Source organism: Phoenix dactylifera, chromosome 11, assembly GCF_051530095.1.
Source record: "Phoenix dactylifera cultivar Ajwa chromosome 11, Ajwa_hap1_PhDact_Kaust_v1.1, whole genome shotgun sequence".
Lineage (NCBI taxonomy): Eukaryota > Viridiplantae > Streptophyta > Magnoliopsida > Arecales > Arecaceae > Phoenix > Phoenix dactylifera.
In genome coordinates, this window is record NC_143200.1 from 19,770,745 (window position 1) to 19,797,122 (window position 26,378).

At 38.0% G+C, this 26,378-nt stretch overlaps 3 protein-coding genes across 3 annotated transcripts; all 3 read right to left on the minus strand.

The window, feature by feature from the left end:
* Nucleotides 1-322: 322 nt before the first annotated feature.
* LOC149751641 (uncharacterized) lies at nt 323-5,418 on the minus strand. Its single transcript, XM_089926165.1, has 2 exons — nt 2,695-5,418; nt 323-2,561 (listed from the first exon to the last, which is right to left on the minus strand). Exon 2 carries the CDS (start codon nt 2,065-2,067, stop codon nt 877-879), a length of 1,191 nt encoding a protein of 396 aa, XP_089782291.1. The 5' UTR covers nt 2,068-2,561; nt 2,695-5,418; the 3' UTR covers nt 323-876.
* Nucleotides 5,419-5,569: 151 nt separating this feature from the next.
* Nucleotides 5,570-11,904, minus strand: LOC103711969 (putative amino acid permease 7). Its single transcript, XM_017844014.5, has 7 exons — nt 8,521-11,904; nt 8,190-8,423; nt 7,995-8,088; nt 7,586-7,800; nt 6,635-6,768; nt 6,272-6,499; nt 5,570-6,067 (listed from the first exon to the last, which is right to left on the minus strand). The coding sequence occupies exons 1-7, from the start codon at nt 8,588-8,590 to the stop codon at nt 5,666-5,668; spliced, it is 1,377 nt and encodes a 458-aa protein (XP_017699503.1). The 5' UTR covers nt 8,591-11,904; the 3' UTR covers nt 5,570-5,665.
* Nucleotides 11,905-19,073: 7,169 nt separating this feature from the next.
* LOC103711967 (putative amino acid permease 7) lies at nt 19,074-25,027 on the minus strand. The gene is made up of 8 exons (XM_039116884.2): nt 24,532-25,027; nt 23,789-24,025; nt 22,279-22,372; nt 21,500-21,714; nt 20,549-20,682; nt 20,185-20,412; nt 19,608-20,021; nt 19,074-19,490 (listed from the first exon to the last, which is right to left on the minus strand). Exons 1-7 carry the CDS (start codon nt 24,629-24,631, stop codon nt 19,620-19,622), a joined length of 1,410 nt encoding a protein of 469 aa, XP_038972812.2. The 5' UTR covers nt 24,632-25,027; the 3' UTR covers nt 19,074-19,490; nt 19,608-19,619.
* Between the last annotated feature and the right edge of the window lie 1,351 nt (nt 25,028-26,378).

Sequence of the window (26,378 nt, forward strand, 5' to 3'; positions counted from 1 at the left end):
ATTAATCCTATTTTACTTATGGTGTTCTTGGTGCAGAAACAATTGTATTCAATATTATTTTCTGTGCACAACTTAATAAAAAAAAATTGGTTTTCAAGACTATGCCATGATACTTCTTTTACTTTCATAGTTTGCAAACCTTTTTCATTTGATCCCTTTCACAAGATTTAGCAAATGCAGAAAATACTTTAATTTTACTTGCCAAGAACAAATCCAATGTAAGCTTGTGAAAACTTAGTGATGGAAACAACATCTTTAGATTTAGAAATTGATTCTTGTTTGTTTTCTTAGTTAACATGCATAGCAAACTTTGACCTTGCAGAAGATAATCTAAGTAAACCAATGACAAGATCTTTTGAGATTAGGTCCATACTAGCATAAGTTAATTTTATATGCCAAAAAGAATTCTTTGATCATAGTATTTATAATGCATATATTCAAAGATATACCAAGTACACATTTTCATATCTATGATCAATGAACAATAATGCCATGGATAAAAACTCTCAGTCAAGCATATAGAGAATTCATAGAGTTATTCTTAGGAGAATTGATTTACCAAATTATCCATCTATAAGTAAAGCATAATCTAGAAAGATGGAGTGATTTGGATATATTTTCTTTTCATATCAGAAATATCACTTATATCACAAGAAAAGAATGATTAATACTTGCAAGTTATGTTTTAATCAACTAATAAAACAATTTCAGTATGAGAGGATGCAAGAATTACTAATTTCATTATTTCTTCCATTTTAGTCACTTTTCTTAAGTATATTTTAAGTTTCATTCTTTAATATATGTCTAGAGCACCCAATGTCCAATTTAACATCTTTTGTTGGAGCCTTGAGTGCTAGACACACCTGCAGAAAATATTTAGATTTTCAACTTAGGAACCCAAGCTCTTTTGGGTCCTTGCAGGTTAGCTATTATTGTTCCTTTTGGAACCCATATTTTCTTAATAGCTTTTTTGTCCATAGGCTTGCAAATTTTAGGACTACAAGAAGTGTATTTCTGCATCTTCTTATTAAATTTAACAAACATGGATTTAACATGAGTGGTAGATAACCCTTCAGTTTTCTGTTTTTGCCTTTTAGGTTTATCAAATTTGTAATGTACAGATTTAGGAACAGAAGAGATTTTGCATAACCTTTGTTCCTGTTTATCAGCATTATAAGAATCTATTTTAAAATGATTAGAAACTGTTTTAACAACCATATTCTTGAAAGATTTTTGGATGTACCAAGGTTGACATCCCAATCCAATATTATCAAATTCAGCTCTTTGATTATTTATCATTAGATTCAACTTTTCAGAGCTCAAAGTAAATCTTTCAACAACAGGTTTTAATTTGTCAACTTCTTTAGTTAATCTTTTGTTATCTTCTGAAAGCAATTCATTATTTTTCTTAAGTTTATCATGGCTTTCAGTGAGAAGTTGGTTTTTCTGATTTAGTTCTTTATTTTCCTTAATTAAGATTTCAGTTTCATTTACTAGGATTTTCTTTTCATTCTTCAGGTTCTTGTTTTTACAAATGAGTTTCTTATGTTCTTTCATTAGATCAAGAAATGCATCATGTAACTCATCAAGTATAAAATCATTTTCAAATTTATCATATACTTCATATTCAGAAGAGAAGACACTTTGCATTTCAATACATACCTCATCCTTGTGTGCCACAAGGCATAGGTTTTCAATATTACCTTGTCTCTCTTTTTCTTTAGAGCTAATTTCAGATTCACTAAAAATGTTAGTGCTTTCATATTTAGCCTCTAGCATATTCCACATGTCTTTAGCAGTTATGCAAGAAGATATGCAATTAAACTCATTCCTATCTAATGCACAATATAATAGGTTCATGGTTTTTGAATTTTGTTGAGCCATTTTCTCATTATGATTAGTGTTTGTGTGTGTTCCATTGACTATAATGCTCCATAAATTATAATCAAGCGATTGTATGAAAATGCGCATGCGTGCTTTCCAATGTGTATAGTTTATGCTATTAAATAGTGGAGGTCTATCAATTAATTGTCCCTCTCCTAGAAAACTATCTATTTGAGTTGTCATGATCTTTGGCTCTTTGACGGTTAGGTCAAAAACACAAGGCAAGAAATTATAGAGCACCGGCTCTGATACCACTTGTTGCCCAGTAGATACAACCCAAGAGGGGGGGTGAATTGGGTCTTTTAAAACTTTTAGGCTACTTCTAACACTTTTCAATTAATTATGCTAAGTTGTATAGATGCACAGTGGAATTTAAACTTAGCAACAGTTTGATTTATTTAATGAGACTTGATTAAGTAAATTGAATATGCTTGCAACTAAAGGATGCGCGGATAAGAGTTAAGCAAGCAATTTATCTAAGTAAGTAAGTGAGCAAGTTAGACAATGACAAAAAGCATCACAAACACAACAAACATATAGTGGTTCAGTGCACCCCAGCACCTACATCCACTCCCCAAGACCTCTTGGGAATTTCACTATAATCCTCCAGATTACAGTCCGGTAGTTTTGCGAGTGCACTACCCAACTCGTTGTTTTACACCGGGCTAACAACGAACCTACAATCCGGTAGTTTTTCGAGTGAACTACCCAACTCGTTGTTTTACCCCGGGCTAACAACGAACCCAACAATCCGGTAGTTTTTCGAGTGAACTACCCAACTCGTTGTTTTACCCCGGGCTAACAACGAACCCTACAATCCGGTAGTTTTTCGAGTGAACTACCCAACTCGTTGTTTTACCCCGGGCTAACAACGAACCCTACAATCCCCCAATTTTAACTTAGGCTTGGGACGCCTATCCCTTGTTCCAAGTCCCTTGACTGAAACAAGCTCAATATTCAAACGTTTTACAAAAGATTTGAAAGCTCTTAAGAAGCAAATATAACAATGAGAAACAATAAAATCGGAAGAACCCTTTTTGCCGTTGGAAGCGTGGATGATGGTGGTTCTTCCGATGTGGATCACATTGGCTTGAATGCGAGCTTTGATTGCCAAGTGGGAGTGAGTAGATGAGCACGAAATCAGATGGGAAAGCTTGAATGCACTTGATTTCTCCTCTTGAAAGCACTAACTCCCTTGAACCTCTTTCTCTTTCTTCTCTCTTGAATGATCTTGTGTTTGGTTGGTGAGAAGTTGTTGGAAAGCACTTAAGAGCTCCCTTTTATAGCCCAAAAAGTAATAGATCCGTTAGACACAAAAATATAGCCGTTTGAAATTCAAACAAACCTGCAAAAAGGTGTCAGTCGCGTCCCAGGCGCTCCGGAGACGTCTCCGCTTCAACGCGAGACGTCTCGGCTGTAAGATTTTACTTTTGACGTTGTTTGGGGTCGACTCGCCGCTTTACGGGGACGTCTCGGGATGTTTGCACTTTTTGCATGGGGACGACTCCGCTGCCTCGGGGACGACTCCGCTGTTTTATCTTCGAAAAACAAGTCCTCTGGAATTCTCTGAGAGAGTCGACTCCGCTTTTTCAGGGGATGTCTCGGGAAGTTTGCTTTTTATGCGTGAGGATGACTCCGCGTCCTTCGGAGACGACTCGCGCGCATCCCTTGAAATTGGTCTTTCTGCCGCCTCCGAGAGAGTCGACTCCGCAAAGTCGGGAGTCGACTCCGACCCTGCGAGACGCCTCGCCAGGTGCCGGGGACGTCTCCAGACGTGCCAATTCTTCCTGTTCATGCCAGAGACGTCTCTGTGACAAACCGGAGACGTCTCGGCTGTCCCTGATCTGTTTTCTTCATCTCAAAAATTCTTCAATAAATTTTTGAAAAATATGGAAACTTGCCTAGACATTTCTTAACAATATTCTTAATTAAACACCTGAAATCCTCAAATAAATTGTTAAGATAAAGGGAATTATACTCTAGTGTTTTGTGTTCATCAAAATCCATTAGGGGGTCAACAAAGTGTGTCGGCGTATAGTCCTGGAGTCGAAGGAGCTCTTTGGCTCGCAACTGACTCAGCAGGGTGTTCCGAGCTCGGGCTTGGGACGTCATTACAGACGTTGGAAGAGGCTATGATAGGTCGTATTAGCGGAGAGATCCGGCCAAGGTCAACTGAGCCTTCGGCGGAGTCTGAGATTGGGCCGGTTCTGAGCAGGTTTGTGGTCCTGCTCGGCCGGGATAGGATGATCCCTTGCTCTGAGCAGGACGATCCATTCCCCCCCCATCAGTACCCAGTCCTGGGAGGAGTCTGACAGATTGGTATGGGTGTCGACAGGGCGATCTAGAGTACGGGCCAGGGACCTACATGCGCTGTTCAGCGGAACGCCAAGCCGGCAGATTGATGGAGGTTGAATTTAGAGGATGCGGATCTACCCTCGGGTGACCCTATTCATATGGAAGGTGGCCTGGGGCTGCTTACCGACCAGAAAAATGTTAGCGGGGTGGAGTGTTTGGATCACTCCGTATTGTGTGATGTGCCCGGATTGTGAGGAGACTATTACCCATGCCATACTTAGATGTCCCAGGGCAGTTTAGGTTTGGGAGCTTGCTTTTGGCACCTCCCCTCAGGCACCGGAGTCAGCAGAGGACCTGCTACACTTCTTGAGGGAGGCCATGAGGAATTTGGGTACAGTCGAGGAGTGTATCGGGGGGGCATACCTGGCCTACCATATATGGTTGAATGCCTACCTCTTCGAGGGCAGTGGATCGGCTCCGAGGGGCAGTGGTGGACAGAGCCTTTCGTCAATCAGCTAAGATCACTGCAGCAGCTGCATTGAGTTCCTTTGGGATGACCAGAAACATTTGGGATACCCGCTCCGCTGTTTTAGCGCCCAGGTTTGCCCTTTTCTCTTGGGTGCCCCCACCCCTTGGTCATCTCAAAGTGAACTTCGATAGCGGCGTGTCGGCGGATAGAGCATATGGAGGAGTTGGATTTGTGATCAGAGACCACTAGGGCACACTGGTAGTGGCAGGAGGTCAGTGCACCCCCGGTGTGACTGCCATTGAGGCGGAGCTTTGGGTAGCATAAGAGGGCATCTCCTATGCGAGGAGGGTACTGGATGCAGACAGGATATACCTGGAGGGGGACTCCTCTATGGTGATCAATTGGATATGGAGAGCGGACCGATATGGGGACAATTACTTACTGATTCGTGAGACCTTCAGATCGGTTAGGGGTTTGGCATCTTTTCAAGCAGTGCATGTGTATCGGAAGGCGAACCGAGTCGTAGATTGGATCGCCTCCTATATTGCTCGGCACTCTGGAGAATTCTTCTAGACTAGTATCACTGAGGTTCCTTCTCCCTTGTATCATTTGGTTGCTTCTGATTTGGCAGGTTGTACTTTTGTAAGAGCAATTTGAATGCCATTTTCTACCCAAAAAAAAATAAATAAAGAGTACCCAATTGTGGGGCTTCGATGGCGTGGCCCAGGTGTGCATGGGCTTGGGTGAACTAAACCAATTAACATCTCTTGGGAACCTTGGATGGAACCCCAGATGATTAAACGGAAAAGAAATTTTTATTTTAGTCTACCAACCTTTTTAAGCACAACATATCATAGGAAAAGGAACACTGAAGCCATGGATAATATAGACAAAACAATATGTCACACGAACAAACCATGGTGTCTTAAGCAATCTTAGAGTAGCGTATTCCTTAGTATTTCTTCTTTAAAAATGGCACGCTTCACAGTTTTTTTTTTTATAATAAAAAAAGGGTTTCTAACTCAGCTTCTCACTCACGAGTCCTTCAATTGATCCGACTAAAGCAAACATGCTAACTAGTAAGCATACAGCACTGAAGATCTGAAGAGCAACCCATTTCTTCGTCCAAGCCCCTATCTTTCTCTGCACAAAGTACATCTCCACAGGGAAATAGATAGCCAAAGGCCAGAAGTTTAAGGCCCCTAGTAATCCTAAGACTTGGTTGAAGTACGGAAATGTTATCGCAATCCCTGTGGTGGATGCAACGTAGATGGTTCTATAGCATAACCTGAAAAGATTCAGTCTGCAAGGTGGTAAGAATGGCAGTTGAATGGTGTAGAATTTGTTCACAAATCCATTGGTTGGGAACTTCTCCGAAGACCATCTGTCCAGAAATGAGAATACTGGCTGGCTGTAAACCTATCAAATTGTAAAGAGGAGGAGCTTTAACTTTTTTGCATCAACCTGAAGCATGACTACAAATTCAAATGAAGAATTGGGAAGTCTCAGGAATTTAGCTCCCTCATTTCACTTCTGCATTAGTAGCATATGCATGAAACTGCAGCGTTTCTAATTTTATTCCAAGTGCGTAAGAATTTATACTCTGGCTATCGAAGAGTTTACCTGATACCCTCCCACTAAGTGAACAACAATGCACGCATTAGCAAAATCTACGAGCCAGTAAGGCTCGTAGAAACCGAACCCTGTCAGGAGGTTTCCAGGTGTGTCATTCCCAAAGGCAGCATAGCCAAAACACCCGCAGCAGAGGTAGAAGAATGTGGTGACAAGAATTGAGACCATTGATGCCTTCTTCATGGTCTGGTTTTCAGGTGGTGGTGACTTCAGAGTATCCTGTATTCATGGAAGTTCAATAAGTTTTCTCCAGTTCTTTTGGACTTAAATTTTTTGACATCAAACTGAGCAATCAGCGGCAAAGCTTTTCAGGCTGCGCATTCAAATTAATCGAAAGTGCGATATATCTTTCACCTCTAACTCTAAGAGAATCATAGAGTATGGATAGGCAAATGCAATGTCTCCCAGTGCTTGAGAAACTCGCCAGACTTTCTGAGCTGTCGAGGCCACACGAATGCCTCCAGTTCCACCTTTAATTCTTCCATTCGCTGAGATACAAATGTAATGGAAAAGCTGAGAGCTATGGCAGCATTAGAGCAACAGTGCTTGCAAATTTGATCCATAAAAACTAAGCAGCTTTAACATGTAAATTCTGATATTATTGGTTTTATTCAAGTTCAGTTATCCAATCTATATTCTATTAATATGCCTTTGGAATTCATGTCTAGATGTGGTCTGCGTCATATTGTCAATTTTTGATGAAAATATGCTATGTCAGACCGCATGTCTGCACATATCTTTTTAATGCAAACACAAGTAGGAATAGACATATCTAATTTAGATCTCTTCATAGAATATATGTATGTAAACATGAAGATGAACCTAAAATCATAATATTTATCAAGGTAAAAAACTCCTGCCAACATAGAAAGGTTACTCCTTGTTTTTTCATATTGATGTATGTGCATCCGTGTTTGCACGCACGCATGCATGTATATATGTATGTGTGTGTGACATCAATATCAAAATTTTATACTAACTACATAGCATCCAAGTCACTTGAAGGGGAAAATATATAAAGCATGGAAAATAAAGGAGCCCAGCCCTATCTTTTACCTATCTTATAATTTTGGCTAGGCTTCATCAGTGGTAACTGGTCAAGACTGATGACATCTTTGATTGGATGTCCATGTATTGATACTCTACACTGATATTTGATTGGAGAACTTGTGGACTTAGGACACACGCCTCAGTTCATAAGTGCCTCAGCAGCTACCCTTTTCCTTATTCCATATATTTTTGAGATTTACAAGTTGCTAAATCCTGTAAAACTATTTATTTACATAAACATAAGCTCAACATTACCAATAACTTGGGCGATGCCAAGTCCGAATCCAATTAATGAGTAGGAGAAGGACATGGTTGCTGCAAGAATTGAGAGCCAGGCCATCTCCTGAATATTCGGTATCTGTGACAAAACTATCTGAACAGCTCCAAAAAACAGCATATAAATACCATCTCCATACGAGCATGGAGCATTGTGGCCTTCTCTGTGGTAGCAGTCTGACTTCTGAATTGCTCTGCATGCATGTTGAATAACGGGAAGGGTTTCTAATCATATCAAAATTAGCTATAAAACTTTCAAATGGATCAAAGTAGGACCTCAACATCTTAGTTTTGATATAATATGCATTGATCTCAATATTTTTGTAATACTCTCATCACGTGTTTGTGCGCAAGAAGACCTGTTTCATTACTTGAAGTAGCGAATTACCTCATACTAATTGAAGTAGTGATTGTACACGCTATGGAAGCGCCATACAAGCTCATATATTGAAGCAAACCACAAATCCATGTCTTTTTTTCACCTGAACTAGCATCAAACAGAGTTAAAGAAGCTACTTCATAGCTATCAGAGAGTACATAATATGGATGACCGGTGAAGGCAAAGGGGACTAATAGCTACTACCTAAGAACACTCTAACAGCATCCATGTAAGAGCGGTTTCTGGATCCAGTCACAGGATGAGGAGATCTGTAACAGTCTGAGAGCAGAAAGGCAGAGATATATGTTACCATGGCAAAGCAAAGCATGGAAACAGGCCCTGCAATCCAACCTAGTTGGGCAGTGCTCCATGCCAGAGACAGCACGCCGGATCCGATGACTGCAGTGATTATATGAGCGGCACAAGTCCATACGGTTCCTGGTTGAATTGATCTCTCCAAAATGCTTCAAAATCAGGATGAGAAGGATTCGGTTCGAGAGGATAAAGGAAGAATATGAGAATGTGTTGGAATTACCAGTTCTTATCAGATGCCGGTCGTCATCACAGGAATCATCAGTTAGCTCAAGGGAATGATGAACTGCCATTTCCTAGGTGCCCACAAGCAAGCAAATTTTTGTTACTACATTCCATTGTTGTTGGGGGTAGATATAGAGGATGATGTTTTGAGATGACAGAAAGCTAATTTCCACTTTTAGGAGGGACAGAACTCTCCACTGAGACTTTTGATTAATATAGGTGTCAACAACATTTGAGAAAAGTATTAAGGGACGAATTTATCATTCATCACCACTTTTAGGAGGGACAGAACTCTCCACTGGGACTTTTGATTAATATAGGTGTCAACAACATTTGAGAAAAGTATTAAGGGATGAATTTATCATTCATCATTTGATTTGTCAAATTAAAAATCAGTGCAGCAGAGATGCTTAAGATCCATCATTTGATCCTCAAATTGAAATTACTACGATAGTGTTGCTAGGATCCATCATTTTCTTATCTCCTATCATTTGTATATAGCATCATTCATTGCGGACTATCTTGATAATTTGACCTTTCTATCACCTCTGTGGTCACAACTTCATTTCTTTACGCTCAGATCATTTTTCGCGTGCGGCTTTTCCTTCTTTTTTTTCATCAAACAGGACAAAAACATATGCTATTGAAGATTGGAATGCATCTATTGAAAGATCAGTATCTGGTCTAGATGAGCGAATTTGGTCCACTTGCTGATATATTGATCTGGACCATCATGGATTCTGGTCCCCCTGGCCTTTCATTTTGAGGGAAAAATCCAGATTCCACGATAACACAATAATACTCTCTGCATCTCTTGCTTTGTGTTGGTACTTATACAGATACGGTGTACGGCCCGCCCGGTAATTTTATTCCCATCCCTCTTAAAAACCAGCTGCTGCTTTCATCAACTCAGCAGTCATAACATCATACATAAAATTGTCACCATAATCAAGGTTCTAAGTAACAGATCAAAAGAGGGTGGGAATCATAGAACTCTGCTGTACAACTGATTTTCTGTACAAAGCCTAGTGGACAGACCTATTAATGAAAAATTATGGAACTCAAAACATACAGACGCATAGTTAGAGACAACCCCATTCAGGAATTCTGCCTTGGAGAGGCACCAATGGTAAAGTAGGATTAAATATTAATGCAGCCAACCCCAGATAAATAGCTTACAGGCTGCTGCAGATTATGATGTCTATAGATTACGACAATAAATATTACTGGGCTATCACAGGTGTTTTTCAGTACTCTTTAAAAGAATTAAAAAGAAAAAAATAACCTCACTATTATCATCTTGAGCGGAAAGAAAAAGGCAGGTCTACCCTGTTTCATTACACAGAGTAACACCAATTTTGGAACGGAACAGCAAATAGAAACCAAGAAATCTCTAACATCTGAACTAAACCAAAGTAAAACTGCAAAAGAATTCATTCCTGAACACAATGTAGAAGGTCAAACTATAAACCATTTCCTAATAGTGTGTAACTTTCTTTTATGGTGCAAGACGCTCTTGCATTTTCATCCCTCATTGTCTCTCATTTGCATTCATAGTCCCCACCTTTTGAGAAGCACCACAAAGAGGAAGTTGATAACCAGGTCCAAGATATAATCTTTTATCCTGAAAGGAGGTCCACTCACAATAAAGGTGGGGAAATCTCTTGACATCATATATTCTTTCAACTGGGCCATCTTTCTTTATTGGTTCCATGGCTAGAAACGTGACGCAGTGATCCACTTTCCTTCTTTCTTGCTTTTTGTTTTTCGTTTCTTTTTTTAGTTTTTTGGTGTGTTTGCTTGTGTACTGTGGTGGGGGGTGGGGATTGTAGGCTACTGATCAATTTGTTTAGGAAACACAGACTAAATTATGTCTTTGATGCCAATACAAAACTGAAGCGCACATCAATCTTCTTGATTGAATTACAATCTAAAATTTCTCAGTTTAACATTGCAAGCGATTGCAAAGAATTAAACTAGAGTATGCTACTGTGTCACATGAATCATCATTATGAGATTGCATTAATCAAAGATACGAGTTTGACAATGATAAAAGATGGAAGTGGAATCTCTTCTTTCCTTTTGATGTTGAGAGTCAATGCTTTAGCGCATGACATGGACACAAAGCCCATATTCCGTGTGAATTGATTAAGTGAAAGGTACAACCACTCTCAAAAAGCGTAGCTAGCACCTTGGACCACACCCTCAAGATCATTGTCGTTGGACCGAGAACAAATAGCAAGAAGAACAAAAATTAGAGATGCAAGAAAACTTAAAACTTTCATTAAGAAAATATATGTTACAATAGGAAATTTGCGGATACTTAGCATATCATACGTTCCTTACAGATAATTTAAGGTAGATAGAATCTTATTCTCTCCAAATCCTCCGATGCGTTTCGACTTTGGAGAAGATTTCTTCCAGAATATCTTAATTTTTGTAAGTTTAATTTGTACGGTGATGAAAATTTTTTTCTAGAAAAATATGCTAACTGCGTCATTCTCAGATACTTTGTGGATACAACAGGAAATCTTAAGTTTTGTTGTAGATGTAAAAAGTCAGGAGGCTTTCTCTGACACCCTTCTCTCTTGAAAGTATAATTTGGGATCGCTGCCACGGAAACAGAGCAAGAAGACCCAGCTTCTTTGGGTTGTGACGATGTAAATAGCCAGCACAAGTCCTTTTGGGCCCAATCGTTGCTATATGGTATTGGACACGGGCCTTAAATGGATCGGCCCGAACGGCTGATAAAAAAAATTCAGACTATGCCAACTCATTGCCCAGTATTAACTTGGCTATAGATTACGATTTTTTCATTACTAGAGTTCTGGATTGCATTAGAATTCTGAAATCGTGGATATTCTTAGTGGATAGTATTGCTGACCACAACCTGGGGCTGCACAAAATAGTGCGAAATTCGTCGTGTCACCTAAGTCCAACCTCAGTGCATTGGGATTAATGATTTGATAATAGTTGATATGGAAGGATAGTTTGCCTAGGTTAATAGGGCTGCAGACTGGATAGTTTCTACATGACGGATCATATAGAAAATTTCTATGACATTTTTGTAACTGATGCAAGTGGATTGTCTTTTATTCGAGGGCTTTGTAAAACACCCGATTCAACCAACAAAAAAAATAAGAAGAAGAAAAAGAAGAAGAAGAAGAAGAGGAAGATGCTATATAGAGAGATGGTTCAATAATACGGCTTGGCGAATTTAAATTGGGCCGGAAAGCAACCATTGGGCTACGTATCAGTTTTATGGACTTCGTAGATGGGTGGTTGGTTTCAATAGGTTGGGCCAGCTAGAAGTATTACTTTCAACCACACTGCACGTAAAATATGGAGGAAGCATACCTCCTTCACTGGGGAGAGAAAGGGGGGAAAGAAAAGAAGCATTACCTCATGCTACTGGCAGACGTGATGATGTAGGCTATGCCCCTTCTTGCAAGCTTACTTGCTGAAGTATCCCACAAGCCCATAGGCTCTTGTCCCCTGCAAGCATGCATCAAATATTCAAATTTTTTAAGAGAAAAAGACGGGGATGGCTGATGCATACCCCCTCCTACACGATATCCCTAATGTTAGACATGTCTACAGAGCAGTGAATAAGGCTACAGACTGAGTCACTTCTTACATATTAGAGCACTCTGAAAGAATGATGTGGATCGATTTGTCGGTTCTTCCGGTTGCTCTTTGCGATTTCTAATTTTGTTGAATATATTTATACCGGATGTGTATGATAGGATAACCTCTGAGATTAGATGGAGGTTGAACTGATGGCCAGTTTGCCTCATATATCGTCAAATGTAAATGGTGCAGCTCCGGTTTCAATCCATATCAGGGGCTCTATTTGCAACATCCAAAAATAACTATCCCAGGACCTGGCTCTTACTGGTCCAATTCAGGATGATCGTGATGAACAAGGACTTGATTCCATTTTCTAAAGTTGTATTTCCTCTCACCTTTTTCTCCAATGAGAGAGGTGAGAAGCTTATTCTTAGATTTGTAAAGGAACAAACTCATCCAAAGATAGTGCTAAAAGTGATATGGAAAAAAAATCATGTCAAATCAACACCAAATTCTCCTCTCCCTTAAAAAAAAACCTAGCTAAATAACTTTCAACATTATTTCCCCTTTTCCTTGAATAAAAAAAACTTTTTTTTTTTTTTGTGAATTTAGGTTAAATGCAGGTTTTATTCTACGATTCTAGTTGATTTACTCCCGGTAGTGTATAAAATAACATCCCAAAATAACCACTTTAGATAAATTTCAAATCTTAAGTTTCTACGAAATAAAAGAAAAAAATAGAACAAAGGTTGAATTTCCTAAAAGAAAATAAATAAAACGCTTGACAAGAGAGATACGGATAGTTTGCTACAAGCCCCAAACGCAAACTTTTTAATGGAATCATCTCCACCGATGTACCTCTTCCACGCAGTGTTCACTCAAATGTTTATGACAACTCTTTTTTTAATATAAATAATATTTGTCAGAATAAGATATTCAAATCAGAATTATCCATTCTCCTCTCAAGCAAGGCACAGGTGTCCAACAATAGAATATGATAATAGCTAAATTTGCTCAAAAAGATAAAAAATATTGACTGGATAAATCTACATCGATGGTACTCCTAAAAAGCAAATACTTGGTCTCATGCAAATACCTTTTTTTGCCCAACATAGCATGTTTCGGATCGACTTATATGCAAGCTGAAAATTATCAATATTAAACTAGCATGTAGCACGTAAACCTTCATGAAGGCCAAGAGAATGAAGACTTTGACCAGGAAATCTATGAAGACTCGGACAGGGATGGAGGGTTAGCCAGAGGAATATAAAGAAAGCACATTGACAATGGAGACACACCCATGAATAGTGATGTTTCCATCCATTTCTTGAACACGGAAGGGCACCAAAAGTGAAAGGCATGAGACCTAGTCAATACTGCTTTTAAGATGATGAAAAAAGATGGAACCATCAAGACATATGGATGGAAATATCATAGCCACTGGAGTAGAGATATCTTATCCACTGGAACATAGAGTTATCTTATAGGAGCATTTCAGTTACTCACCCAAATTCAGCTGTACAGCTTCCATGTATGAATGGTTCCTGATGTGCCCATGCTCAGGATCAGGTGATCTATAGCAATCAGCAAGCAGGTGCGATTGGAGCATTGTGACTGCAGCAAAGAACACCATAGCTGTGGGGCCAGCAATCCTACCCAACTGAGCCAGGCTCCATGCTATAGGGAGAGAACACCAGAGCCTACTACTGCTGTGATTATATGGGCAACAGCAGTCCAAGCAGTCCCTGCACAAGAAAGAGAAAAGGAACTAGAAATATTTTTTCTTTCTCAAAAAAAGAGAAAAAAGTTCATTATTAGAAGAGGATGGAAATAAACATTAAAAAAAACTTCTCAAGCAATGGGATACATTATTTGAAATCAAGTCAAAATATACTTAATTTTTTCTTGGATATATAAAACAACCAAAATACTTAGGCCCTGTTTGGGAAAGCTGTTGGCAGTGGAGCTGTTGGAAGTAGAACTTTCTAAAGTAGAGCTTTTATAAAATGTTGTTTGCTGTTTGGTAGCTACATTTTTAAAGTGCTGTGGTACTTTAACATATGTTTGGTAAACAAATTGAGAAAGTACTTTTGTATTACAAAATTACCATAAAGGACATTACATAGTATTATACAACAAGGAATAATAAAATATAATATATATTAATATATAAATATATGATATAGTATAATATTACTGTAATGTAATATAATATTATTATAATATAGTAATAAACATTGTATACTATAGCATAATAATTTAATATAATATTAAATTATTTAACATAACATATCAATGTATTATGATATAATGTAATATAATATTATATTTATAATATAATACAATAATAAAGGTACAAAATATTATAATTATTAGCATATATTAATTTTTCATAATATAACATAATGTTAAATTATTTAATATAACATATTAATGTATTATGATATAATATAATATAATATTATATTTATATTATAATACAATAATAAAGGAATAAAATATTATAATTATTAGCGTAAATTATTTTTTCATAATATAATATAATATTAAATTATTTAACATAACATATTAATGTATTATGATATAATATAATTTAATATTATATTTATAGTATAATACAATAATAAAGATATAAAATAAAAATAGGAAACAAGAATATCTTTTTTTGCATGGAAGAGAATCTGATCCACGGCTAAGATTCTTTGTTAGGGCTCCAGCAGATTTTTTAGGTTTATAAAAGAACAAGATATGTAATTGTTATATTTTATTATGGATATTTTGGTAAAAAAATAACTTTTCCAAGGTCAAAATAGCTTTTTCAAAGAGCTTTAAAATGGAGCTTCTTTCAAAAAGCAGTTTTTAGCTTTCTGGAAAAGCTAAAACAACTTTCCGAAATTTTTATCAAATATTTTTTTTATCCAAAAATATTTTTGGAGGGTCAGAAAGTGCTTTTTGGCCCTCCAAAAGCTCACCCAAACGGGCCTTATAGCCTGTAGCGGGATTCATAGTCTATCACCCTAGTAGTTAGTTCCAACTAAAGGAGGAGACAGAGTACGCTCTTTGAAGGATTAGAGAAGCACAACAATATAAAGGCATGCAAGAAAATATTGTAGGAAAATTCAAACAACAGAAGGGAAGAAAAGAATTAAGAAAACCAACTGCAGAATCCACCATGACTACCAATTTGAGCAATTCAGAGTACACCGTAATTTGAAGAGAAACTGAAATGGGCTATATCTTTCAGTGAACAAAAGAATATATGCATCAAGAGTTTACTAAAAATCAAAATTTTAAAGCCTAAGAACAGATTATGGTAAGAAGATGGGATAAAAAGTCCCGGAAAGTTGAGAGAACCCAAGGTGGAAAGCGATGGAACCCACCAGTTCTCTTGCCGTGCCCCTCTGATTCATCTGATGCTTTTGGAAGCTTTGCGACCAACGGAACGTTCTCCCTCTCTCCCTCTCCCCCCATGGCTTCTCTGATCCCCTGTAACCGATGATGGAATTAATTCTCAATGGGATTGGGGGCGAACTCGGATTTGTCTGTTGAAATGTGATAAATTATTAGATGGACCGGGTCCAGTGGACCAGTCCAATGATGTAATCATTTCCACTTGAAATGCCCTTGGCTTGTGAAAGGTTCCTGCAACAACTGAAGAGGATCTAGTGTTTCACTAAGAAGGCAGAATACCAAGTCATATCTAACAATTCATCTGGGGCCATGTCAAGTCTCTCCCGGGATGAAAAATTTGAACGCGTGTTGCCCAAGAAACTTCGGCAATGTGTTCCTTCCTGCTTAGGCTTTCAGCGTGCTCGTTCTCCATAATTTCGTGTGTTTCTTGCATGACCAAGCTTCGGTAGCTTTTGCGTGTATACCTCCCTTTTAAGTAACCAGACAACGTGGGGGATTAATGTTGAAACCAGATCGGATTCATATTTATATATATTTTATTTAACAAATATAGATGCGGATAGGGATGTTAGTCGGATGCAAAAAATTCATATTCATATTTGTTTCAAACGAATATAGATACAGATCAGATATCAAAAAAACATGAATATAAATGTGGATATAATTCGGATAATTAAACTTTATGACCATAAAATCAAAGATATTATTACTAAATAAATGATAGATCAAATTAATAGCATATTAATGTGGTCATTTATTTTTGTTAAAAGTTTGTGAGAGTTGTATAAAATTAAACAAAGTTACAAATAGAATTGAATATTCAGATATGGATCGGATAGTTGTCTATCCATATCTATATCCATTTTTCTTTTACGAATATTGATATGAATACGGATATTAGTTGAATGCTCAAATTTTTATCTATATCTGAATTAATTTCGATACGAAAATGAATCCTGACAAATATTATCCGATCCACTTTCACCCCTGTGGGGGATTCCAAACCAGCTTGGGAGTCCCTTAGAAGGGTGCATGCATCATTCACATTGGGCGAATACACTTAAAATATCTTCTGTTGAGATGAAGCAACAAGCTAGATTCCAAACGTATTCAACAAGGAATTTGGACATCTTGCTAGGTGGGTCATAGAATAACTTAGTAAATTGATTTGCTAATGAAGCATGAGTTTTTAATTCAATCCTGCAAGAGTTGAGTAAATGATTTATAACAACAAGAAGGCTAGTCAGAAAATATTATTTGGATTCTTTGACCATATATAAGTACTCAAGATGTACTTAGTGCATAGCTGATGTGAGACTAAATACATGCTTGAACAAATCTTAACATACACCCTCCATTTAAGCCTCGGCATCCTCACCAGACTAAGGTCCAAAATCCATTCAAATCTCATGACAAATACCACGATCAACTTGTGGTCAATCCAAATAATCGTGCTGCAATGCCCCTAGTCACACGAGCCATATGCCGAATCCGCTCTAATACTATTCGTAACAATTTGGACCTTATCTAATTAGCCAAAAAATATTATTTGAATTTTTTGATCTTGTTTAAGTATTTAGAATCTATCCATTACATAACTAATATGGAACTAAACACTCACCCACACCATCCTTATATTCCTCAAATTTAAGCTCTAGCATCCTCACCAGGCTTTAGGTCCAAATCAATTCAAAATTAATCACAAATGCCATAAATCCAATTTAGACTCGTGCTGCAGTGTCCCTTAAGTAGATATGGCACATAAGCCAGTCCGCTTTGATGCCATTTGTACAAATCCAGGACTTCATCCAAAAAAGCTAGCTGAAAGGTATGATTTAGATTTCTTGGTCCTGTATAAGTATCTAATATGTATTCAATGCATAGCCAATGTGCATCAAAGTGGAGCCAACCCATGACCCATATGAACTAAGGGACACTGCAGCATGAGCCTCATTAAGTCAACCACAGGCTGATCAGAGTGTTCGTGATTGAATTTATGGTACTTGAGAATGGATTTGAATAAATTAGACCCTTAGCCTGGCGAGGATATCAGAACTTAAATGAGAGAAGAGTATGTGAAGTCGATGTGGACGAGTATTTAGTCTCACATCACCTATGCAATGGGTAGATCCTGGATACCTATACAGGACCAAAAAAGCCAAATAACATCTTCTAACTAGCCTTTTGGTGAGATTATAGATTATTACAAATAGTATCAGAGTGGACCCAGCCCATAGTCATGTGGACTAGGAGGAACACTACAGCATAGGTCTATTTGGATTAACCACAGATTTATCGTGGTGTTTGTGATTAAATTTATGGTACTAGTGATTGGCTTTGAATGGATTTGGACCCTTAGCCTGATGAGGATGATTGAGCTTGAAAGAGGGGAAGTGTGTGAAGACTCATGCAAGCATGTGTTTAGTTCCACATTAGTTATTTGTCAGAAAAATCTTGAATATTTATACAGAGCCAATGAACCCAAATAATACCTTATGGCTAGTCTTTTTGGGTGAGATCTTAGGTTGTTGCCTGAATCCCTCCTAGAATCCTATCTTAAAAAGATCAATTGATGTAGCCATTGGTGGCCATGTTGTCAAGGAACAACCAACTATAGGAGGTTCGTAGAGCCCACTGAAAAAATATGGCCATGGCTATGTAGATAGAGTTTTTAGCTATAAGAAAATCTTAGTTGAACAAAAGCTGAGACCACCATCTAAAATGCTGAGAATATGAAGAGTTTAGTAGCAATCATCTAAGGGGGTGTTTGGTATAGTCCACCTAGGATCAAGAATGATTTGAGTGAAAGTAATGAGATCATCGTATTTGGTTGCACCTTAGTAATCCTATATGGCAGTGATCCCAGATCACCTTTACTTCTCAAATCACTGGCTAACCGGGTGATGGGAAACCTATTCTTGAGGATGGGTATCCAATATAACTTCAACACAGTGATCTTGGGATAATCTTGCTACTCGATCAAGTAGTTTAGTATTGGCCAAGTCCCTGCATGCTGGATGCAAGAGACTACAAGAAAGTGTCGTCTGAGAAAGAGTGCCCATGAAGAAGCACCATCCGCAAAGGATTTGGATTCCTATGTTGTTATTTTTATCTTTCCCTTTTTGGCCATGAGTCAGAGAAGTGGACAAATGCTGCTAGTCTTTTCGACGAATCACCTGTTGGAGGAATAAGTACTGTTAGGAGCGATTTTTTGATTTTGGGATTATTGATTCTTTTATTTTTTGATTTCTTAATATTTTGATATTTTGATTTCTTATATTTGATTGACTCCATCTTGTTTTCTTGAACATTGATATCCACGCAACAAGTCTTTTTTTGGCCTTGTAAATCAGTCTTTATATCTAAGATCAATAATTTTTTTTGGATTTGAGATACATAAACCTTTTTTCTATAGATCTATCTATTTTCTAATATATTTGATCAGAATTCTTTTGAGCACAAATTTATGGAGCTATGTTTGTGCGCTGTTTAGAGCAAAATACAACAGAGAATAACTTCACGGAAAAGAAAGAGCAACAGTACCTTAGCTCAATCTACGCACATATCATGTCTCGTTTCCTTAAATCCTTGCTGCCTTGTGTATATGATCATTTGTATATAAGCTTCATTTAATAAAAAAAGCTAGATGGCATATTGCCTCTCTTAACAGGAGCTTTTTTTTTTTCACCAACCTCGCAGTATGCTTGGCAACCAACACACCTCGCCCCCTTAGAGGAGACTGGACACTCAGCCCCCACTCCTGTGCCGGCTGGCAGACCACTCTCCAGGCAACAAGTGCACACCATGGTAATAGATTAGAGCGATCCAATCTCATGCTTCATATGATGCACGTAAATACAATGTCGGGTAAATCCCGTGTGTGGCAAGTTCCATACACGTCCCAACTTTGGGCTTGGCTAGATGCATGGCCAAGCCTGAGTCAATTAGTCCGGTCATGAGAGTGCCATCTATTCCCTGCACATTATTCTAGCACAAAAAAAGGAAAGAAAAGCTATTTCAATCGTATTTGTCCTGAAAAATAGCAGCCTTTAAAATGCACCACAAATTTAGAAAGAGAAAAAAATAAGGAAAAAAAAGGAAAACCTCGATGGATCCCTAACTCAGCTTCTCACTAATAATTCCTTCAATTGATCCAACAAAAGCAAACATACTGATAAATAAGCACACAACTCGGAAGATCTGAAGGCCAACCCATTTCTTTGTCCAAGCCCTTATCTTTCTCTGCACTAAGTACATCTCCACAGGGAAATAGATAGCCATAGGCCAGAAGGTCCAGGAACCCAGCACTCCTAAGACCTGGTTGAAGTATGGAAAGAGCATTGCAATCCCTGTGGTGGATGCAACATATATGGTTCTATAGCATAACCTGAGAAGATTCAGTCTGCAAGGAGGCAGGAATGGCAATTGGATGGTGTAGAATTTGTTCACAAATCCACTGCCGGGGAACTCCTCTGCAGACCATGTGTCCACCAATGCGAATATTGGCTGGCTGAAAACCTATCAAAATATAAACAGAAGCTTTAGCTTCCCTCATTTCACTCTTCAAGTCAGTACTTGGGCAAGAGATCAAGCAAAGTGATTGGTAACAAGGCATGCTAAAGGTTTTAATTTTGTTCAAAGTACATTAGTATTTATACTCAATCATAGTAGAAGGGCTTACCTGATACCCTCCGACCAAGTGAAGAACAACGCATGCATTGGCAAAGTCGACAAGCCAGTAAGGCTCGTAGAAACCAAACCCTGTCAGGAGGTTTCCAGGTGTATCATTCCCAAAGGCAGCATAGCCGAAACACCCACAACAGAGGTAGAAGAATGTGGTGGTGAGAATCGAGATCTTTGTTGCTTTCTTCATGGTTTGGTTTTCAGGTGGTGGTGACTTGAGAGTATCCTGCATTTGTGGAAGCTCAATAATTTTCCTTCAATTCTTCTGAACTTAAAAACCTTGATGTCATAACTGGACTATCAGCAACAAACTTTTTTAGGCTACATATTCATATTAATCAAAGTTGTGAAATGTTTATCACCTCTATCTCTAAGAGAACTATAGCGAATGGATAGGCGAATGCAATATCTCCCAGTGCTTGAGAAACTAGCCAGAACTTCTGTGTTGTTGAGGATACTGGAATGCCTCCAACTCCACCTTTGATTCTTCCGTTCTCTGGCATACAAGTATGATGGAAAAGCTGTGTGAAGTATGGCAGCATTAGAGCACTAGTGCTTGAAAATTTGATCCACAAGAAAAGAAGCTTTAACATGTTAGTTCCAGTATGATTTTTTTTCACTAGACTGAGTAGAGTTCTATAATCCAATCAACATCCTACTATTATGCCTTCACCTAAATTCATGCATCAATGTGCTCTGTATCATGTTGTCGGTTTTTTGAACAAAATGTGGTATATTAGACACATATCTGCATATAATTTTTCATGCAAACACAAATAGGAATAGACATGTCAGATGTAGATATCTTCATGGAATACATATATGTGCATGTCCATGTGAAAATGAAAATTTTTCTTTTCTTAATCATAAGATATATCAAGGTAAGGTCCCTGCCAATATGTAAAGGTCAGTCCTTGTGTATATGCAAGTATATGTGCATACATACATATGCAAGGATGCATGCACTTAGTACGTGTTCTGTGTGTAAGCATTTTATCTACACATTCTGATTATTTACTACAGAAATAGACCCCAAGTTGTGCGAACGACAAAGGAAAGATGCTTACGCACAGCAAACTCTTTTAGCTATTTTACGGTATTGGCAAGTCCCCATCAATTGTTATTTAATCAAGTATGATGGCATCCCATCTTTTCATTAGATGACCACACAGATGTTCTACATTGATATTGGACTGGAAGAACATGTAATCTTAGGACATATGGCTTCCTCTTATTCCAAATTTTATTTAAAATTTAAAAGTTACAAATTCCTCTAAAACTATTTATTAACATCAGCATAAGGTAAAAAGTACCTATCACTTTGGCAAGCCCAAGTCCAAATCCAATGGATGAGTAGGCGAAGGACATAACTGCTGCGAGAATTGAGAGCCATGCCATCTCGTGAAAATCTGGTATCTGTGAGAAAACCATCTGAACAGCTCCAAATAGCAGCATTTCAGAAGTCTCTCCATATGAGCATGGAGCACTGTGGCCTTCTCTGTGGTAGCAGTTTGACTTCAGAATTGCTCTGCATGCATGTTGAATAACATAAATAACTTTAATCAGTTCCAAATTGATTGAAGTAGTACTTCAACGTCTCTCTCTCTCTCTCTATATATATGTATATATGTGTGTGTGTGTGTGTTTGTGCGTGCATGTTGTTTTTTCAGTTCTCATGGCTGTGTGTGTGGGGAGAAGCCATTTCCGTGCAAGTAGCGATATTAATATAAAGTTTCATTGGGTCAAATCAAGTTGGGTCTGTTTGGGTTAGGTTTGGATTAGATTAAGATCGAGTTTGGATTAGAGATCAACCCTGACCCAATCCTAATTGAGATCCGGCTAGAATTTTTGATCCCAAGTCAAACCAATATCTATAAAATCGCAACCTAATCCTATCTAATGAGCAACTTGGGTGGGCTGGGTAGATTCAAATTGAGCTCAATCCAAGTATCACTCCCACATGATCATTGACATGAATCCTGGCATGCATAGTGCAAGCTGGCCACAAACCCGACTCATTATTTCTTTTTTGAGAAATATGAGAGGATTGCGAGCGGTTTAAATAAATAGGCAAATTTATTTCCAAGGATACCTCATACTACTAGCTGACGTGATGGTGTATGCTATTCCAATGCCATACAAATTTATTTGCTGAAATATCCCACAAGCCCACCAACTCTTCTTCCCTGCAAGCAGACACCGAACAAATATTCAAATCTGAAGAAACCAATACCAGCAATAATAGTTTGCCCCACCGGTCGGTCTCAATCTCAATGACCGAATTAGCCAAAATCGGATAAGGCCAACCCTACCAACAAGCCACTACCAATAAAGAAATAAAACGATTTTTCCATTGAAACGTAACTATCATGGGAATGCTAAGAAAATTGGAGAACCATTTTTTTGGACTGCCCCGTCCGAGTTTTTTTTTCAAAATTTTTATTTAAGCAACTATTTTTTCACATTAATCTCCCGACTACAGCCAGCTGAATCCATAAAAATAAGACCATACAATAGGAAGAAACATTTATAGTGAATGTAAAAAAAAAACAACGGGATTTTTTTACTGGCAGTTACTTTTTTAAGTAAAATAAATTATATTATATTATTGTTGTTTAAAATATGCAAAAACGAGTGAAAACTAAAAGGATAGAAGTTTAGAAAACAATCTTTATATAATTGATTTCAAATCTCGCAGTGAATGATGGAAACGTAGGTCTGGAGGTGATCAGGGCGATAGCTATTTAATAACTGATGTTTCATTATAATTTTTTTTTTTTTGCTAAAATTCACTATAAATTGTTTGACCAACTAAATTTATAAGTGAAGTCCAGGTGCAACTATAAGTCGTCTGGGTGGGACGAACCGTAGCTTTGAAACGACAAATCCGTCGAAGTCACGGCCCGCACATGGCACTTTCTTTTCGGACACGAAGGCTGCAGATGCCGACATGTTTGGCTAAAATGACGTAATGAATGGTCCCACATCATTTAATTAAATTTATAGTTTTAAGACTCAAGAGTATTTTAAGCACCAAAGTTATATTGATGCATGTGACCATTGATCATGTCGGTTTGTCTCGATTGAAGAGTCCGCGTCTGTTTTAAAGTAAGAAGAATATTTTGGGGGTGCCAAGGATCCACCTATCACATAGGAACAGATTAAATTATCACATAGGATCCACCTAAGATTTTGTGATCCATGCAATATTTCGCTATAATTTTTTAATTTTTATCAGCGTACCAACTAATTGAATTAATTAAATTATTAAATATTAAATATCACAAGGTAGATAACTTATTAAAATCTGTCGTATATCTTGAACAAGACGCAACTTAGGTCATCAAGGACCGATTATAGTGGTGGCGCCGGAACATTTAAAAGTTTTTTTTACTGCTCTCAAATTAAGATTGTTTGCAGTACATATTTGGCACTACCAAGAGCTGTGTAGCTTTCAATAGACGCCATATCATTCATCGATCATGTCAAAATCCTTAGAAGGATGAATGGTTCCATGAATGGAAATTATCATCCAACTGAGTAAGAATATTTTATGAGAGCATTTGAGTTACCTAAATTTTTTATGAGAGCATTTGAGTTACCTAAATTCAGTTTTACAGCTTCCATGTATGAATGGTTCCTGATGTGCCCATGCTCAGGATCAGGTGATCTATAGCAATCAGCAAGCAGGTGTGATTGGAACATGGTGACTGAAGCAAAGAACACCATACATATAGGACCAGCAACCCAACCCAATTGAGCTATGCTCCATGCTAGAGAGAGGACTCCAGAGCCTATTACAGCCGTAATTATGTGGGCAACAGCAGTCCAAACAGTCCCTGAAGAAGAAAGAAAGAAGAAATGGATATTGCATTTTTCCAAATAAATGAATATAATTTCCAAAGTAAAAGAGGACAGCAATAAACCATTTAAAAAACTTCTCAAGATATGAAATAAATTATTTCTGAAAAAAAAATGGAATACATAAATCAAACTAAAGTTAATTCATGCTTGGCTGATGAGATAAAGATAAAGCAGCCAAAATCTCCCTAGTTGTAAAATTTGAAAGTAAGGATTTAAATAATATGAGATGGAGTTTTTTTTTTCCATTATCGATTTAAATTAGAAAATAAATTTGAAGAGAGATTGAAGTGGTTTATAGGTATCAGTGAACCAGAGAAAAGGTGGTATTTTTCAGGAGTTTTGTGACCAAAAATTAATTCCATCCATGTTTTAAATAAAAAAGGTCGAAATCTTAAACCCACAAAGTAGATTATGGTGAGAAGATGACATCCAAAGTTTAGGAAACATGAGAGAAATTCAGGAGGAAAGATATGGAACTCACCAGTTCTCTTGATGTGCGATTCTGATTCATCTGATGGTGCATCTGGAAGCTCTGTGAGCATGGGGATGTTCTCAGCTTCTCCTTCTCCCTCTCCCCCCATGGCTGCTCCGGTCCCCTGCAACCGATGATGGAATTAATTCCCAATGGAAGCTGTGGTTTCTGCTGGTTTTATGCGGTGAGCCAACTCGGATTTTTCAAAGGCCTGCCTCCTTGAAATGCTGCTGTTACCTAACATGAAAACGATCCTCTTTTTCACCTAGAACACAGAACGGCAACTCACGTCTGACTAACGACTTCACCTGGGTCCTGGGAGTACGTGTATTTAATAAAAGCCTCTTTTATGTGTTGTGGATGCAAAACACTTTGTAGTTGATCTCTTCATGCAAGCTTCTTTCTTTGGCGTTCTCCTCAAGAGATTATCCATGTTCCACCCTCTCGTTCTAAACCACATATAGAAAAAGCATGGGCTCACGGGAGCCTGCTATGGGCAACCATCTGATGTCATGGTACTTAGGCTGGGTTTTGAGATTATTCCAAATCAAACTTGCATTGTGGAAGTCTTATAAGAGGGAGAAATTATTGTACACTGCATGCAGGCTGCACATGCAGCTAATCGCACCTGCTACTTTCTATAGTGCTTGATAAATATATCATGTATAGGTATGATTTAGATTTTTTAGTCGTGTATAAGTACCCAATATCTATACAGTGCATAGCCGATATACATCAAAGTGGACCCAATCCATGGCCCATGTAGACTAAGGGACATTGCAGCATGAACCTTAGTCAGTCGACCATGGACTGATCATAGTGTTCGTAATTGGATTTATGGTACTTGAGAATGGATTTGAATAGATTTAGATCTTTAGCCTGACAAGGACGTCAGAACTTAAATGGGGGAAGAGTATGCGAAGGCGATGTGGACGAGTATTTAGTCCCACATTACCTATGCAATGGGTAGATCTTGGATACCTATACAGGACCAAAAAACCCAAATAACATCTTCTAGCTAGCCTTTTGGTGAGATCATGGATTATTATAAATGGTATCAGAGAGGACCCAGCCTATAGTCATGTGGACTAAAAGAAATACTGCAACATGGTCTATTTGGATTGACCATAGATTTATCATGGTATTTGTGATTAGATTTATGGTACTTGTGATTAGCTTTGAATGGATTTGGACTCTTAGGGTGACGAGGATGCTTAGGCTTGAAAGAGGGGGAGTGTGTGAAGACCCATGCAAGCATGTGTCTAGTTCCACATTCGTTATTCATTAGAAAAATCTTGGATATTTATACAAAGCCAAGGAACCCAAATAACATCGTATGGCTAGCTTTTTTAGGTGATGTCTAAGGTTGTTGTCTGAATCCCTCCTAGAATCCTACCTTAAAAAGATCAATTGATGTAGCCATTGGTTGCCATGTTGTTGAGGAACAACCAGCTATTGGAGGTTTGTAGAGCCCACTGAAAAAATATGGCCACAACTATGTAGATAAAGTTTTTAGCTACAAGAAAATCTTAGTTGAACAAAAGTTGAGACTACCATCTAAAATGCTGAGAGTATGAAGAGTTTGGTAGAAATCATCTAACGGGGTGTTTGGTATGGGGTGAGCCACCTAGGATCAAGAGTGATTTGAGTGAAAATAATGAGATCATCGTATTTGGTTGCACCTTAGTGATCTTATATAGCAGTGATCCCAGATCACCTTTACTTCTCAAATCACTGGCCAACCGGATGATGGGAAACCCATCCTTGAGGACGGGTATCTAATATAACTCCAACACAGTGATCTTGGGATAATCTTGCCCCTTGATCAAGTAATTTAGTATTGGCCAAGTCTCCGC

What these genes read in the sequence shown, in the direction of transcription:
- LOC149751641 (XM_089926165.1), bottom strand. Translation starts at nt 2,067, where the DNA reads ATGACAACTCAAATAGATAGTTTTCTAGGAGAGGGACAATTAATTGAT.
- LOC103711969 (XM_017844014.5), bottom strand. Translation starts at nt 8,590, where the DNA reads ATGGCAGTTCATCATTCCCTTGAGCTAACTGATGATTCCTGTGATGAC. An exon ending in TGCTGTTAGAGTGTTCTTAG is followed by an intron (nt 8,089 to 8,189) that starts GTAGTAGCTATT and finishes ATGCTAGTTCAG; the next exon opens with GTGAAAAAAAGACATGGATT. An exon ending in ACTACTTCAATTAGTATGAG is followed by an intron (nt 7,801 to 7,994) that starts GTAATTCGCTAC and finishes ACATGCATGCAG; the next exon opens with AGCAATTCAGAAGTCAGACT.
- LOC103711967 (XM_039116884.2), bottom strand. Translation starts at nt 24,631, where the DNA reads ATGGGGGGAGAGGGAGAAGGAGAAGCTGAGAACATCCCCATGCTCACA. An exon ending in ATCGCACATCAAGAGAACTG is followed by an intron (nt 24,026 to 24,531) that starts GTGAGTTCCATA and finishes TTTCTTCTTCAG; the next exon opens with GGACTGTTTGGACTGCTGTT. An exon ending in ACTTGGTCGGAGGGTATCAG is followed by an intron (nt 20,022 to 20,184) that starts GTAAGCCCTTCT and finishes ATATTTTGATAG; the next exon opens with GTTTTCAGCCAGCCAATATT.